Genomic DNA, 17,000 nt, shown 5'->3' on the forward strand with positions numbered 1-17,000 from the left:
CTGTGATAATGTATCAGGCCAGGCATATAGTCAATATGCTGTGATAATGTATCAGGCCAGGCATATAGTCAATATGCTGTGATAATGTATGAGGCCAGGCATATAGTCAATATGCTGTGATAATGTATCAGGCCAGGCATATAGTCAATATGCTGTGATAATGTATCAGGCCAGGCATATAGTCAATATGCTGTGATAATGTATCAGGCCAGGCATATAGTCAATATGCTGTGATAATGTATCAGGCCAGGCATATAGCCAATATGCTGTGATAATGTATCAGGCCAGGCATATAGTCAATATGCTGTGATAATGCATCAGGCCAGGCATATAGTCAATATGCTGTGATAATGCATCAGGCCAGGCATATAGTCAATATGCTGTGATAATGTATCAGGCCAGGCATATAGTCAATATGCTGTGATAATGTATCAGGCCAGGCATATAGTCAATATGCTGTGATAATGTATCAGGCCAGGCATATAGTCAATATGCTGTGATAATGTATCAGGCCAAGCATAGTCAATATGCTGTGATAATGTATCAGGCCTACTGCACAAATCTCATTCCTACAGAACTGTTTTTATTAGGATGTTACTTTTTTAAAGTCATGTTTAAAATAAAATCTGAGCGGTAGATCTCAGCTTGCTTTTTGACTGCAAAAGTTCTCTTGACTCAGAAAAGTTCTCTTGACCCCTATCCTCCAGGCCGGCTCGGTCCTCCCCTCCTGCTCCGTGGCTCGACGACTCACTACGAGCTCACAGAACAAGGCTCCGGGCAGCCGAGCGGAAATGGAGGAAAACTCGCCTCCCTGCGGACCTGGCATCCTTTCACTCACTCCTCTCTACATTCTCCTCTTCTGTCTCTGCTGCTAAAGCCACTTTCTACCACTCTAAATTCCAAGCATCTGCCTCTAACCCTAGGAAGCTCTTTGCTACCTTCTCCTCCCTCCTGAATCCTCCTCCCCCTCCCCCCCCTCCTCCCTCTCTGCGGATGACTTCGTCAACCATTTTGAAAAGAAGGTTGACGATATCCGATCCTCGTTTGCTAAGTCAAACGACACCGCTGGTCCTGCTCACACTGCCCTACCCTGTGCTTTGACCTCTTTCTCCCCTCTCTCTCCAGATGAAATCTCGCGTCTTGTGACGGCCGGCCGCCCAACAACCTGCCCACTTGACCCTATCCCCTCCTCTCTTCTCCAGACCATTTCCGGAGACCTTCTCCCCTTCCTCACCTCGCTCATCAACTCATCCTTGACCGCTGGCTACGTCCCTTCCGTCTTCAAGAGAGCGAGAGTTGCACCCCTTCTGAAAAAACCTACACTCGATCCCTCCGATGTCAACAACTACAGACCAGTATCCCTTCTTTCTTTTCTCTCCAAAACTCTTGAACGTGCCGTCCTTGGCCAGCACTCCTGCTATCTCTCTCAGAATGACCTTCTTGATCCTAATCAGTCAGGTTTCAAGACTGGGCATTCAACTGAGACTGCTCTTCTCTGTGTCACGGATGCTCTCCGCACTGCTAAAGCTAACTCTCTCTCCTCTGTTCTCATCCTTCTAGACCTATCTGCTGCCTTTGATACTGTGAACCATCAGATCCTCCTCTCCACCCTCTCCGAGTTGGGCATCTCCGGCGCGGCCCACGCTTGGATTGCGTCCTACCTGACAGGTCGCTCCTACCAGGTGGCGTGGCGAGAATCTGTCTCCGCACCATGCGCTCTCACCACTGGTGTCCCCCAGGGCTCTGTTCTAGGCCCTCTCATATTCTCGCTATACACCAAGTCACTTGGCTCTGTCATATCCTCACATGGTCTCTCCTATCATTGCTATGCAGACGACACACAATTAATCTTCTCCTTTCCCCCTTCTGATAACCAGGTGGCGAATCGCATCTCTGCATGTCTGTCAGACATATCAGTGTGGATGACGGATCACCAGCTCAAGCTGAACCTCGGCAAGACGGAGCTGCTCTTCCTCCCGGGGAAGGACTGCCCGTTCCATGATCTCGCCATCACGGTTGACAACTCCCTTGTGTCCTCCTCCCAGAGTGCTAAGAACCTTGGCGTGATCCTGGACAACACCCTGTCGTTCTCCACTAACATCAAGGCGGTGACCCGATCCTGTAGGTTCATGCTCCACAACATTCGTAGAGTACGACCCTGCCTCACACAGGAAGCGGCGCAGGTCCTAATCCAGGCACTTGTCATCTCCCGTCTGGATTACTGCAACTCGCTGTTGGCTGGGCTCCTGCCTGTGCCATTAAACCCCTACAACTCATCCAGAACGCCGCAGCCCGTCTGGTGTTCAACCTTCCCAAGTTCTCTCACGTCACCCCGCTCCTCCGCTCTCTCCACTGGCTTCCAGTTGAAGCTCGCATCCGCTACAAGACCATGGTGATTGCCTACGGAGCTGTGAAGGGAACGGCACCTCCATACCTTCAGGCTCTGATCAGGCCCTACACCCAAACAAGGGCACTGCGTTCATCCACCACTGGCCTGCTGTCCCCCCTACCTCTGAGGAAGCACAGTTCCCGCTCAGCCCAGTCAAAACTGTTCGCTGCTCTGGCACCCCAATGGTGGAACAAGCTCCCTCACGACGCCAGGACAGCGGAGTCAATCACCACCTTCCGGAGACACCTGAAACCCCACCTCTTTAAGGAATACCTAGGATAGGATAAAGTAATCCTTCTAACCCCCCCCTTAAAATATTTAGATGCACTATTGTAAAGTGGTTGTTCCACTGGATATCATAAGGTGAATGCACCATTTTGTAAGTCGCTCTGGATAAGAGCGTCTGCTAAATGACTTAAATGTAAATGTAAATGTAAAAGGTTGGTGACCACTGCATCAACAGAACCCAATGTCACATCAACAGAACCCAATGTCACATCAACAGAACCCAATATCACATCAACAGAACCCAATGTCACATCAACAGAACCCAATGTCACATCAACAGAACCCAATGTCACATCAACAGAACCCAATATCACATCAACAGAACCCAATGTCACATCAACAGAACCCAATGTCACATCAACAGAACCCAATGTCACATCAACAGAACCCAATATCACATCAACAGAACCCAATGTCACATCAACAGAACCCAATGTCACATCAACAGAACCCAATGTCACATCAACAGAACCCAATGTCACATCAACAGAACCCAAAGTCACATCAACAGAACCCAATGTCACATCAACAGAACCCAATATCACATCAACAGAACCCAATGTCACATCAACAGAAACTAACATAACATTAATACTTAAAAGTCTATTGTGAGTAACAATAAATCCCCATCAAAATCTGTCATTTGCCAGGGCTGCGTGTCAATACACGGCATCCGCTTACGACCCCCACAAGTATCACGGGACTGAAGGTAACCCATACAAGGTAACCCATACAAATGAATGGAAGTATGAAGGTAATTTTGTGTAAATATGTGTAAAAAGCTTTCTTATATCTCCTAGATATAAAACAGACACTTCAAACCCTTATTCCTCATGATTTATTTTGTGACTGCCTTTTTTGCCATTGATGAATGTGTTATTCAATATGTTTCTAGGGGCTTTAGTAGTAAAGGCCAAATTCAATATTTCATCAAATATTTTTTTTAAATAAATGTGGGATACCTAAAGGGGTCCTAAAATGTTAAATCAAATCGCTAACTGATCCTTGGTATGACCATCTTAAAACAATTCCATATGTCAGCTTGGTAACCCCCCCCCCCACACTCCAAAAATTATACTTATTTAACCGAACCCACATAATAATAACAGAAACAATAGATCGTCAACAGAACCCAATAGAACATCAACAGAACCCAATAGATCGTCAACAGAACCCGATAGATCGTCAACAGAACCCAATAGAACGTCAACAGAACCCAATAGAACGTCAACAGAACCCGATAGATCGTCAACAGAACCCGATTGAATGTCAACAGAACCCGATAGATCGTCAACAGAACCCGATAGATCGTCAACAGAACCCGATTGAATGTCAACAGAACCCGATAGATCGTCAACAGAACCCGATTGAATGTCAACAGAACCCGATAGATCGTCAACAGAACCCGATAGATCGTCAACAGAACCCGATTGATTGTCAACAGAACCCGATAGATCGTCAACGGAACCCGAATGAATGTCAAATGAAACCAATAGAACATCAACAGTACCCAATAGAACGTCAACAGAACCCAATAGAAAGTCAACAGAACCCAATATTGGACGATTCCACGAGTGTGGAAAATATTTTGGGGAAACTCATATTGTTCTGGCAGTTCTCGCAAAGAAACTTCATTGGGGAAGAAGGATTTTTAACATGTTTTTTCCATTTGTATAACAAACACTTTTTTGTTGTTGAAGATCATGATGAAAGTGGCGCTTTCAGTCCCGTTTCAGACCAACACATGCCTTCTGTAAGATCCTTTGATCTGTGAACCAGACATGATCCAGACAACATCTTGGTGTCGTTATAGTCCTTATAGTGTTGCTCCAATATGGAGTATGTCTAAATTATGAAATCCACATTTTTCACATTTATTTATTTAACATAGAAAATCTAACCACTACCTGTTTTAACTTTTTAACAATTTTTGTTTTTATATTGTTTGTAACTATATAATCTTCAAACACGTCAACATTCCAGAGTGGTTCTCTCTGGTACATTTAATAATGTGACCCATTCTATAGAGAGACATTTACGTGATAGGTCATTAACCAATCAGAGCCCTCTGGCCAAGAGCCTTGGTCCCACCTGCAGAGGGAGTGACCTTTGAATCCATTTTCAGTTCACGGATCATAGCGTCTTACAGAGGTCTAAAAAGGGACTGAAATGGCAACTTTCATCATGATTTTCTACAAAATGGTTTGTGATAGAAATGTAAAAGGCATTTCAAAAATCCTTTCACCCCATTCAGTTTCTATGTGAGAATGTCCAGAAAAATCAGACACAAAAAACATTTTACACTCCCGCTGGCGTGGAATCCCCTATCACGTCAACAGAACCCAACAGAACGTCAACAGAACCCAATAGAACGTAAACAGAACCCAATAGAACGTAAACAGAACCAAATAGAATGTAAACAGAACCCAATAGCTAATCAACAGAATCCAAAAGAACGTCAACAGAATCCAATAGCTAATCAACAGAATCCAAAAGAACGTCAATAGATTCCAATAGAATGTCAATAGAACGTCAGCAGAATCCAATCAAACGTCAACAGTATCCAACAGAACGTCAACAGAATCCAACAGAACATCATCAGAATCCAACAGAATTTCAACAGAACGTCAGCAGAATCCAATCAAACGTCAACAGTATCCAACAGAACGTCAACAGAATCCAACAGAACGTCAACAGAATCCAACAGAATGTAAACAGAATCCAACAGAATGTCAACAGAATCCTGAGTAACAGGCAACAGCTCCAATAGATGACGTGTTACCAACAGTCTAGTTTCTTGATAGTGAGATGAGCATCTATAGATGGACTATCAACAAACCTTTGGCGGCATTCTCCTGTATGCTGACATCTCTGGCGTTCCTTGAGAACCTGATGCCTGTATACACCTGTTCCTTCACATAGACCACCACCACCCCCAGGCTGGACTGGGCCGGGGTTCCCTGGTCCATAGCCTCCACCATGAGGGTCCTCTGGGCCTGATTCAGCCTGTCTATCCCCTCCGTCCCCTGGATCTCCCCTGTTAGGGAGTTGATGCTGAAACCCCTCACCGGACCGGCAAAACGGTAGAACACAGAGCCGTTGGCGCCAAAGTCCTTGTCCTCGGCCCGCATGGTGGCCAGGACCCGATGTGATTGGCTGGCCGAGACCTCGACGACGAGGGGGTCTTGGATGAAGAATGGAGCGTTGTCGTTTATGTCCAGGATCGTCACGGTTACCTGGGTTACGAAGAAGCGGAGAATGAAAAGGGGGTTTGGGTTGGGAGAGAGAGGGAGGAGAGAGAAGAGGGTTGGGAGAGAGAGGAGGGAGAGAGGAGAGGGTTGGGAGAAAGAGGGAGGAGAGAGGAGAGGGTTGGGAGAGAGAGGGAGGAGAGAGGAGGGAGAGAGGAGAGGGTTGGGAGAGAGAGGAGGGAGGGTCGGGAGAGAGAGGGAGGAGAGAGGGTTGGGAGAGAGAGAGGGAGGAGAGAGGGTTGGGAGAGAGAGGGAGGAGAGAGGAGAGGGAGGAGAGAGGGTTGGCAGAGAGAGAGGGTTGGAAGAGAGAGGGAGGAGAGAGGAGAGGGAGGAGAGAGGGTTGGCAGAGAGAGAGGGTTGGAAGAGAGAGGGAGGAGAGAGGAGAGGGAGGAGAGAGGGTTGGGAGAGAGGGAGGAGAGAGTTGGGAGAGAGGGGGAGGAGAGGGTTGGGAGAGAGGGTTGGGAGAGAGAGGGTTGGGAGAGAGGGGAGAGAGGGAGGAGCAAAGGTTGGAGGAGATGTGATGGTAAAGTTATCCTCTGAGGAAGATAGTATGCCAATATAAAATACATATTGTCCTTCACATGAAGTATTTATTGAAAAATCAATGATGTGTTGTCATCTGGCACTGTTACCTGAGCTGAGGTGTTTCTGGGCTCTGCAGGTGACAGGTCCACAGCGAACACATGGAAGCTGTACGACGCCCTCTTCTCTCGGTCCACCGGCGATGCCGTTGTAATACGCCCGGTGTTTTCGTCCACGGTGAAAGCGCCCCTCGCCTCATGACTCAGGAAATACAGAACCTTCCCGTTCTCACCCTCGTCTGCGTCTGTGGCCGTCACCTATATTCGTTTTTTTTGTGAAAGTTATGGACCTATTATGACCTAGCTTTAATATTGTAGATAGGTTATAGCTTCCATCAATGTAATTGTCTGCATCATTTCAAATCCCCCATATATATTTTTTGTAAATATATACAGTATATTTACAAAATATATATATATGCGTGTGTGTGTGTGTGTGTGTGTGTGTGTGTGTGTGTGTGTGTGTGTACACAATATGGTGACCTTAGTATGGGTAACTGCAGCCCAATATGGTGACCTTAGTATGGGTAACTGCAGCCCAATATGGTGACCTTAGTATGGGTAACTGCAGCCCAATATGGTGACCTTAGTATGGGTAACTGCAGCCTAATATGGTGACCTTAGTATCGGTAACTGCAGCCCAATATGGTGACCTTAGTATGGGTATATGGTGACCTTAGTATGGGTATATGGTGACCTTAGTATGGGTAACTGCAGCCCAATATGGTGACCTTAGTATGGGTAACTGCAGCCCAATATGGTGACCTTAGTATGGGTAACTGCAGCCCAATATGGTGACCTGGGTATGGGTAACTGCAGCCCAATATGGTGACCTTAGTATGGGTAACTGCAGCCCAATATGGTGACCTTAGTATGGGTAACTGCAGCGCAATATGGTGACCTTAGTATGGGTAACTGCAGCCCAATATGGTGACCTTAGTATGGGTAACTGCAGCCCAATATGGTGACCTTAGTATGGGTAACTGCAGCCCAATATGGTGACCTTAGTATGGGTAACTGCAGCCCAATATGGTGACCAGAGTATGGGTAACTGCAGCCCAATATGGTGACCTTAGTATGGGTAACTGCAGCCCAATATGGTGACCAGAGTATGGGTAACTGCAGCCCAATATGGTGACCTTAGTATGGGTAACTGCAGCCCAATATGGTGACCTTAGTATGGGTAACTGCAGCCCAATATGGTGACCTGGGTATGGGTAACTGCAGCCCAATATGGTGACCTGGGTATGGGTAACTGCAGCCCAATATGGTGACCTTAGTATGGGTAACTGCAGCGCAATATGGTGACCTTAGTATGGGTAACTGCAGCCCAATATGGTGACCAGAGTATGGGTAACTGCAGCCCAATATGGTGACCTTAGTATGGGTAACTGCAGCCCAATATGGTGACCGGGGTATGGGTAACTGCAGCCCAATATGGTGACCTTAGTATGGTTAACTGCAGCCCAATATGGTGGCTTTAGTATGGGTAACTGCAGCCCAATATGGTGACCTTAGTATGGGTAACTGCAGCCCAATATGGTGACCTTAGTATGGGTAACTGCAGCCCAATATGGTGACCTTAGTATGGGTAACTGCAGCCCAATATGGTGACCAGAGTATGGGTAACTGCAGCCCAATATGGTGACCTTAGTATGGGTAACTGCAGCCCAATATGGTGACCTTAGTATGGGTAACTGCAGCCCAATATGGTGACCTGGGTATGGGTAACTGCAGCCCAATATGGTGACCTGGGTATGGGTAACTGCAGCCCAATATGGTGACCTTAGTATGGGTAACTGCAGCGCAATATGGTGACCTTAGTATGGGTAACTGCAGCCCAATATGGTGACCAGAGTATGGGTAACTGCAGCCCAATATGGTGACCTTAGTATGGGTAACTGCAGCCCAATATGGTGACCGGGGTATGGGTAACTGCAGCCCAATATGGTGACCTTAGTATGGTTAACTGCAGCCCAATATGGTGGCTTTAGTATGGGTAACTGCAGCCCAATATGGTGACCTTAGTATGGGTAACTGTAGCCCAATATGGTGATCTTAGTATGGGTAACTGCAGCCCAATATGGTGACCTTAGTATGGGTAACTGCAGCCCAATATGGTGACCGGGGTATGGGTAACTGCAGCCCAATATGGTGACCTTAGTATGGGTAACTGCAGCCCAATATGGTGACCTTAGTATGGGTAACTGCAGCCCAATATGGTGACCTTTGTATGGGTAACTGCAGGCCAATATGGTGACCTTAGTATGGGTAACTGCAGCCCAATATGGTGACCTTAGTATGGTTAACTGCAGCCCAATATGGTGACCTTAGTATGGGTAACTGCAGCCCAATATGGTGACCTTAGTATGGGCAACTGCAGCCTAATATGGTGAGCTTAGTATGGGTAACTGCAGCCCAATATGGTGACCTTAGTATGGGTAACTGCAGCCCAATATGGTGACCTTAGTATGGGTAACTGCAGCCCAATATGGTGACCTTAGTTTGGGTAACTGCAGCCCAATATGGTGACCTTAGTATGGGTAACTGCAGCCCAATATGGTGACCTTAGTATGGGTAACTGCAGCCCAATATGGTGACCTTAGTATGGGTAACTGCAGCCCAATATGGTGACCTTAGTATGGGTAACTGCAGCCCAATATGGTGACCTTAGTATGGGTAACTGCAGCCTAATATGGTGACCTTAGTATGGGTAACTGCAGCCCAATATGGTGACCTGGGTATGGTTTAGAAAAAAGAAACGCACACCTATAAAGGCGAGGTGCTGGCTAGTGGAGTAGAAAACTAGAAAATAAGGGAAAGTCGCACACTCTAAGAGCTCAGATGCAAAAATGTAATAACCCAATAACCAACGTTTCGACAGCAAAGCTGTCTTCATCAGGGTATCATCACAAACACTGCGAGATGAGTCATTTATATAGTGTCAGAAGACACACAGGTGTTTGTAATCATGGCCAATATAACAGTGTAGGTTCCGTCCCTCTCTTCGCCCCAACCTGGGCTCGAACCAGGGACCCTTGCACACATCAACAACTGACACCCCACGAAGCATCGTTACCCATCGCTCCACAAAAGCCACGGCCCTTGCAACGCAAGGGGAACAACCACTTCAAGTCTCATAGCGAGTGACGTCACTGATTGAAATGCTATTAGCGCGCACCACCGCTAACTAACTAGCCATTTCACATCGGTTACACCAAGTGTGGCCTAATATCATTGGTTAACTCAAATATTTTTTAAAAAATGGCATACAAAGAACTTGCACAAGACAGTTCACAGAACTGTCAATTTAAAGAAATGTTTCCAATTTAATAATTACTACATTTAGCCAACATTAGATAGTTAATCCAGAGATTCTTCCCTTTGTCCTGATTCGTCAGTCTCGTCCAGATCATCATGGTATTTTGAGTTCTTTATGATAGACACATTAGAGCCTAATTAGTTTTTAATTTTGGGGGGATAAATACAGGCGAATATATTGATAAAAGTCACCTTGTCCTAAAGAGATTTGCATGGTTATCAAAAACGTCACGCCAGGGTAAGCCTACACGAAACACAGCCTTTATTTTAACTGTTTCTAAAATCCCCTATGGAAAAAACGAATGGTGGAAAAACTATTGGAACCATTTCCCTAGTTTGACCGCTAGGTTTTATGGGTATTATGACACCTCCTCACCACACATTCAAATGTTGAATACTGAAGTGAGACTGTTGATGGTGTAGCTGCCACTGTCGCATTGTTTTGGATTTAGTTGCATCTTAACATAGTTGTAACCCGCATCTTAACTTAGTTGTAACCTGCATCTTAACTTAGTTGTAACCTGTATCTTAACTTAGTTGTAACCTGCATCTTAACTTAGTTGTAACCCACATCTTAACTTAGTTGTAACCCACATCTTAACTTAGTTGTAACCTGCATCTTAACTTAGTTGTAACCCGCATCTTAACTTAGTTGTAACCCGCATCTTAACTTAGTTGTAACCCACATCTTAACTTAGTTGTAACCTGCATCTTAACTTAGTTGTAACCCGCATCTTAACTTAGTTGTAACCCACATCTTAACTTAGTTGTAACCCACATCTTAACTTAGTTGTAACCCACATCTTAACTTAGTTGTAACCCGCATCTTAACTTAGTTGTAATCCGCATCTTAACTTAGTTGTAACCCGCATCTTAACTTAGTTGTAACCCGCATCTTAACTTAGTTGTAACCTGCATCTTAACTTAGTTGTAACCCACATCATAACTTAGTTGTAACCCGCATCTTAACTTAGTTGTAACCCGCATCTTAACTTAGTTGTAACCCGCATCTTAACTTAGTTGTAACCTGCATCTTAACTTAGTTGTAACCCACATCTTAACTTAGTTGTAACCCGCATCTTAACTTAGTTGTAACCCACATCTTAACTTAGTTGTAACCCGCATCTTAACTTAGTTGTAACCCACATCTTAACTTAGTTGTAACCCACATCTTACCTCAACACAAAGGTGGAGTTGGAATCATATTGTATTTCATCATATGTGAACATAAATGATCCTATCTTACCTCTAAGACTGGAGTTCCCTGGGCAGCGTCCTCCGAGACGTCTACGCTGTAGCTGCTGCTGCTGAAGGCTGGACTGTTATCATTTACATCCAGCACCGTCACCTCCACTGTGGCAGTGCTGCTCAGAGCAGGAGAACCATGGTCCAGGGCCACCACCTCCAGGTTGTACCCTGCCCGTAGCTCCCGATCCAGGGGACGAGACATGGACAGGGCCCCTGAATTCACATGGAGTTGGAAGTCTCCGTCCGGGTCTCCAGCTACAGGAGGGAGAAGCGGAGAGACAGCTGTCATGGTGGCACCAGTTAATAGTGACTAGATTTCATTTCAGTTTTCAATTTCTATGAACATCAGATCTAAATCAGATCAATTCATCATCATCCAGTCGCTCATGAGAGACGGCCTGGCGTCCACCTCTAGAGAGACGGTCTGGCGTCCACCTCTAGAGAGACGGTCTGGCGTCCACCTTTAGAGAGACGGCCTGGCGTCCACCTCTAGAGAGACGGCCTGGCGTCCACCTCTAGAGAGACGGCCTGGCGTCCACCTCTAGAGAGACGGTCTGGCGTCCACCTCTAGAGAGACGGCCTGGCGTCCACCTCTAGAGAGACGGTCTGGCGTCCACCTCTAGAGAGACGGCCTGGCGTCCACCTCTAGAGAGACGGTCTGGCGTCCACCTCTAGAGAGACGGCCTGGCGTCCACCTCTAGAGAGACGGTCTGGCGTCCACCTCTAGAGAGACGGCCTGGCGTCCACCTCTAGAGAGACGGCCTGGCGTCCACCTCTAGAGAGACGGCCTGGCGTCCACCTCTAGAGAGACGGCCTGGCGTCCACCTCTAGAGAGACGGCCTGGCGTCCACCTCTAGAGAGACGGCCTGGCGTCCACCTCTAGAGAGACGGCCTGGCGTCCACCTCTAGAGAGACGGCCTGGCGTCCACCTCTAGAGAGACGGCCTGGCGTCCACCTCTAGAGAGACGGCCTGGCGTCCACCTCTAGAGAGACGGTCTGGCGTCCACCTCTAGAGAGACGGCCTGGCGTCCACCTCTAGAGAGACGGCCTGGCGTCCACCTCTAGAGAGACGGCCTGGCGTCCACCTCTAGAGAGACGGCCTGGCGTCCACCTCTAGAGAGACGGCCTGGCGTCCACCTCTAGAGAGACGGCCTGGCGTCCACCTCTAGAGAGACGGTCTGGCGTCCACCTCTAGAGAGACGGTCTGGCGTCCACCTTTAGAGAGACGGTCTGGCGTCCACCTTTAGAGAGACGGCCTGGCGTCCACCTCTAGAGAGACGGTCTGGCGTCCACCTCTAGAGAGACGGCCTGGCGTCCACCTCTAGAGAGACGGTCTGGCGTCCACCTCTAGAGAGACGGCCTGGCGTCCACCTCTAGAGAGACGGCCTGGCGTCCACCTCTAGAGAGACGGTCTGGCGTCCACCTCTAGAGAGACGGCCTGGCGTCCACCTCTAGAGAGACGGTCTGGCGTCCACCTCTAGAGAGACGGCCTGGCGTCCACCTCTAGAGAGACGGCCTGGCGTCCACCTCTAGAGAGACGGCCTGGCGTCCACCTCTAGAGAGACGGTCTGGCGTCCACCTCTAGAGAGACGGCCTGGCGTCCACCTCTAGAGAGACGGCCTGGCGTCCACCTCTAGAGAGACGGCCTGGCGTCCACCTCTAGAGAGACGGCCTGGCGTCCACCTCTAGAGAGACGGTCTGGCGTCCACCTCTAGAGAGACGGCCTGGCGTCCACCTCTAGAGAGACGGCCTGGCGTCCACCTCTAGAGAGACGGTCTGGCGTCCACCTCTAGAGAGACGGCCTGGCGTCCACCTCTAGAGAGACGGCCTGGCGTCCACCTCTAGAGAGACGGCCTGGCGTCCACCTCTAGAGAGACGGCCTGGCGTCCACCTCTAGAGAGACGGTCTGGCGTCCACCTCTAGAGAGACGGCCTGGCGTCCACCTCTAGAGAGACGGTCTGGCGTCCACCTCTAGAACCCTCCTATATATATATTACCAGTGATCCTGTCCTCTATGTCTCCAGGTCTTACCAGTGATCCTGTCCTCTATGTCTCCAGGTCTTACCAGTGATCCTGTCCTCTATGTCTCCAGGTCTTACCAGTGATCCTGTCCTCTATGTCTCCAGGTCTTACCAGTGATCCTGTCCTCTATGTCTCCAGGTCTTACCAGTGATCCTGTCTCCAGGTCTTACCAGTGATCCTGTACTCTATGTCTCCAGCGGGGCCAGTGTCTGCGTCAGCAGCCCTGACAATACACAGCTCCACGGGGCTCTGGCCCTCAGGGACCTCTAGGCCGTACCAGGGCCTGGCGAACACCGGCACGTTGTCGTTCTCATCCTGCACCAACACACGCACCACCACCTTGGCAAAGTTAGGAGGAAGGCCCCCGTCCCTGGCATACACTGGTGGGGGACGGATAGACAGTGTAAACAGACTGAACTTCAACTTCCCGTTAGTTCATTGCTTATGTGTTATAAAGAAGGACCAATCACAAGCTTCAGTTAAACAAACATAATGCACGTGGTAATTTAGCAGACATTCTTATCCAGAGCGACTTACAGAAGTGAGTACATAAATTTTTCATATTTTTCCATACTGGTCCGTTGTGGGAAGTGAACCCATAACCTGGCATTACAAGTGTCACACTTTACCAACTGCGCCACACAGGACTTTCTGAGACTATCAACGCCAAGGAATGAAACCCTTTATACATTCTTCCAATCTTTTGAACACTGAACTGGTAGAGAGATTACTCCTACCTGTGAGTGTGTAGTGGTCCTGAGTCTCTCTGTCCAGGGGCTTGGTAGTGCTGATGACCCCTGTCACAGGGTTGATGGTGAAGCCTTCCTCTGTTACACCTCCATATGTCACCTGGCCATTAGAACCTAGAGACAGAGAGAGAGACAGAGACAGAGAGAGAGAGAGAGAGAGAGAGACAGAGAGAGAGAGAGAGAGAGAGAGAGAGAGAGAGAGAGAGAGAGAGAGAGAGAGAGAGAGAGAGAGAGAGAGAGAGAGAGAGAGAGAGAGTCAATAGTCCATCTCATCTGGACTCTCCATCATCTGCAAAATACCTGGAATCGTATCACAGGCAGAAACTATTGCAAAGGGCTATTATGAATGTGTTGCTATCTATGCTGTTCTGTCAAGTCATTTTAGATGAAGCACAGGAGATGATGAGAAAGCCATTACTAAAGGCCATTCAGATGTGACAAATTAACTCGCACACAGCCGAGAGGAACAAACACTAGATTATAAATCTGTGTTACTGCTCTGATCACATCTCTTCATCACTAGCTTATTGAACACTGTGGTTGGTGGGGGAATGAATTGGTATTGACAACCCTCTATAGCTCTCTTCCCACCCCCCCCCCTCTACATTGTTCAGTTCCTCTCTACCAATCTCTGCTAGGTATCTCCCTTTCCTTTCCCTCACCCAAATGAACCCGTCCCCCCCTTCCTTCTCTCAAAGTTCTTCCTCATTCCATTATTCTACCCCACCCCACCCTCCCCTTTCCTTTCTCTGTTTGTCTCTCTTTCCTCTCCCACCCTTTCCTCTCCCTCCTCCTCTCTCTCTCTCTCTCTCTCTCTCTGTGGCATTAAGTTGCCTGGTTGCGTGCTAGAAGCAGAGATGGTTTTGTGGCACTCTCACATATTTACTTCAGTAATAACTCCTGGGGGAAATTTAGAGTGATGTTAACTGCACTGAAACTCCCTTAAAGTGGACCTGATAACGTTTTAGCAACATTAAATCTTATTCAAATCTGTTCATAGATCTTTCCAGGAAGAATATGACTTAAAAATAAATATATATATATATATATATATATATATATATATATATATGTGTGTGTGTGTGTGTGACAAGCGAGCACTTACTGTAGATATAGTCATTTTCACGTTTTAATACATTTATAGAATGTTTGGGAATGACAGTAAGGCATTTGTATAAATTCTACAGCAGTGTAGAGTGGGATAGTGGTCGTGCTTTCGGATAATTTACAGACACTGCAGTAAAACAAAACCTAATAAAAACATATGTCTTGTCTAAAATAAGCCATTTGCCACAAGGGCCTGGCTTTATTAACTTTGAACTGGACTGTGTGTTTACAGGCAATAGCAACAGCGCGACTTTAGGTCATTAATAAAACGCATTATCCAAAAGCCACCCGAATGGATGTCTGCATAAATACCACAGAGTCCTCTTACATGAGGAAACTTCACAGTCCCTATGACACCTGCATCTCTGGCTGGAGCCACAGAAAAACGATACGAGGGGAAAAAGATGGTCATTCACCCTCTCCTCCAAAGACATGGCATCCTCCCAGTAGTTAGCTAGCGTTAGGCTCCGTGTTTTTAGCTTGCTAAATAACTAGCTAGTGTGGAGCGATGGGTAACGATGCTTCGTGGGTGTCAGTTGTTAATGTGTGCAGAGCCCAGGTTGGGGCGAGGAGAGGGACGGAAGCTATACTGTTACACTAGTTATGCTGTAACCCTAATCAAAAAGTATTTAATAACTTCCTAAATAACAAAATCGTAGCTATAGTTTGTGGTAACATTAACACAAAGACGTTTTGCTGTGCATGGATCACCAGTTGAATGCAGCATTGCTGTACGGTCCACTCAACATGTATTGTAGTTGAATAGCCCGTCTAGGCTACTGCTCTGATGTTGCTGTAATAGGCACATGACTACATGCTTCTCCTTTTCATGGTGTTTTGTTGCAGGTTTACTTTTTGCTTATTCATTGTTAAGCTTTAAAAACCGAAGCCAGACTGCATCATTTTAGTAGCCTAGGTTGGACGGTGGCATGTGTCTGTACACTTTCCCTCCGCTACGCGCTGTAAACGGGACGCACACACGCAGCGCCATTGGAAGTTCAATTCACCGATGGAAGCGCATCAGGCCGTAATTTAATGTAATAAAGTAGATGACTCTAAAGTTGACTCGGTTATATTCGGTTGTGTGTCCTATTCGGCCCCGCAGGCCTTGTGTTTGACATGTGCGCTAGTCTATTAGTATGACTGACTTGTGATCATTGCCCCATGCTTGTTTGATTGTGTTGACATTCCCAGCCTTAGTTACAGTCGTCCGTTTTTGTTCAAAATATTGAGTCATTGAAACTGAAACAGTGCATCCCGAATGGGAGGCAGTAAACACTGTACCAGACCAGCTGAGATTTACAACCTGATAACAATATTTCTGGACTACCAAAGAAATGTATTGGTGAATTATATAACAATTACATTTGAGTCATTTAGCAGATGCTCTTATCCAGAGGGACTTACAGTAGTGAATGCATACATTTCATACATTGTTTTTTTTTCTGTGCTGGCCCCCCGTGGGAATCGAACCCACAACCCTGGCGTTGCAAACACTATGCTCTACCAACTGAACCACACGGGACCTAAATGATCATTACAAGCCATAATGTTGAATAAATTACATTTACAATTACTCTACAGGTTGTTGATGTGGTTAGTTCTTTAGCTGTTCGAAATTTGAGACGAAATATCCACAGGAAAGTTTTGTTTACCCGACTTTTTAGAGGGCCAGTAGGTATGTGGTTTGGTTCAGCACCAAGGTAAAGTTAGTTTCATTACGGATATTCGGTTCTGTCGTCAATAGCTATTGAACCAAGCATGCGTTTACAATGAATCAGGGGAGGTTGGAGAACAATAAACACTTTTTGTCTGTGAATTAGATTTTTTTTTAAATATTGAAACCCAAATACTAAGTTCACACTCAATGTGTTGATTGTTCTCCATCCTCCCCTGATTCAGAATACCATTTTCATCCTGTTAGGGCTAGGGGGCAGTATTGATACTGCTGGATAAAAAACGTACCCGATTTAATCTGGTTACTACTCCTGCCCAGTAACTAGAATATGCATATAATTATTGGCTTTGGATAGAAAACACTCCAAAG

General features: G+C 46.8%; 1 protein-coding gene across 2 annotated transcripts in view; it reads right to left on the bottom strand.

The window, feature by feature from the left end:
* Positions 1–17,000, bottom strand: part of dchs1b (dachsous cadherin-related 1b) — a 261,642-nt gene that overhangs the window by 29,484 nt on the left and 215,158 nt on the right. For both annotated transcript variants that reach the window (XR_006757730.1, XM_045690242.1), the window contains exons 20-24: positions 13,835–13,960; positions 13,268–13,477; positions 11,074–11,330; positions 6,558–6,764; positions 5,517–5,913 (exon numbers count right to left, since the gene is read on the bottom strand). Coding sequence is in view for 1 of the 2 variants with exons in the window: in XM_045690242.1 (XP_045546198.1) it covers positions 5,517–5,913; positions 6,558–6,764; positions 11,074–11,330; positions 13,268–13,477; positions 13,835–13,960 (1,197 nt within the window). In the remaining variant the exon portion in view is untranslated. The remainder of the gene's footprint in view (positions 1–5,516; positions 5,914–6,557; positions 6,765–11,073; positions 11,331–13,267; positions 13,478–13,834; positions 13,961–17,000) is intronic.

The sequence above is a fragment of the Salmo salar genome, chromosome ssa11 (genome assembly GCF_905237065.1).
Source record: "Salmo salar chromosome ssa11, Ssal_v3.1, whole genome shotgun sequence".
Taxonomy (NCBI): Eukaryota; Metazoa; Chordata; class Actinopteri; order Salmoniformes; family Salmonidae; genus Salmo; species Salmo salar.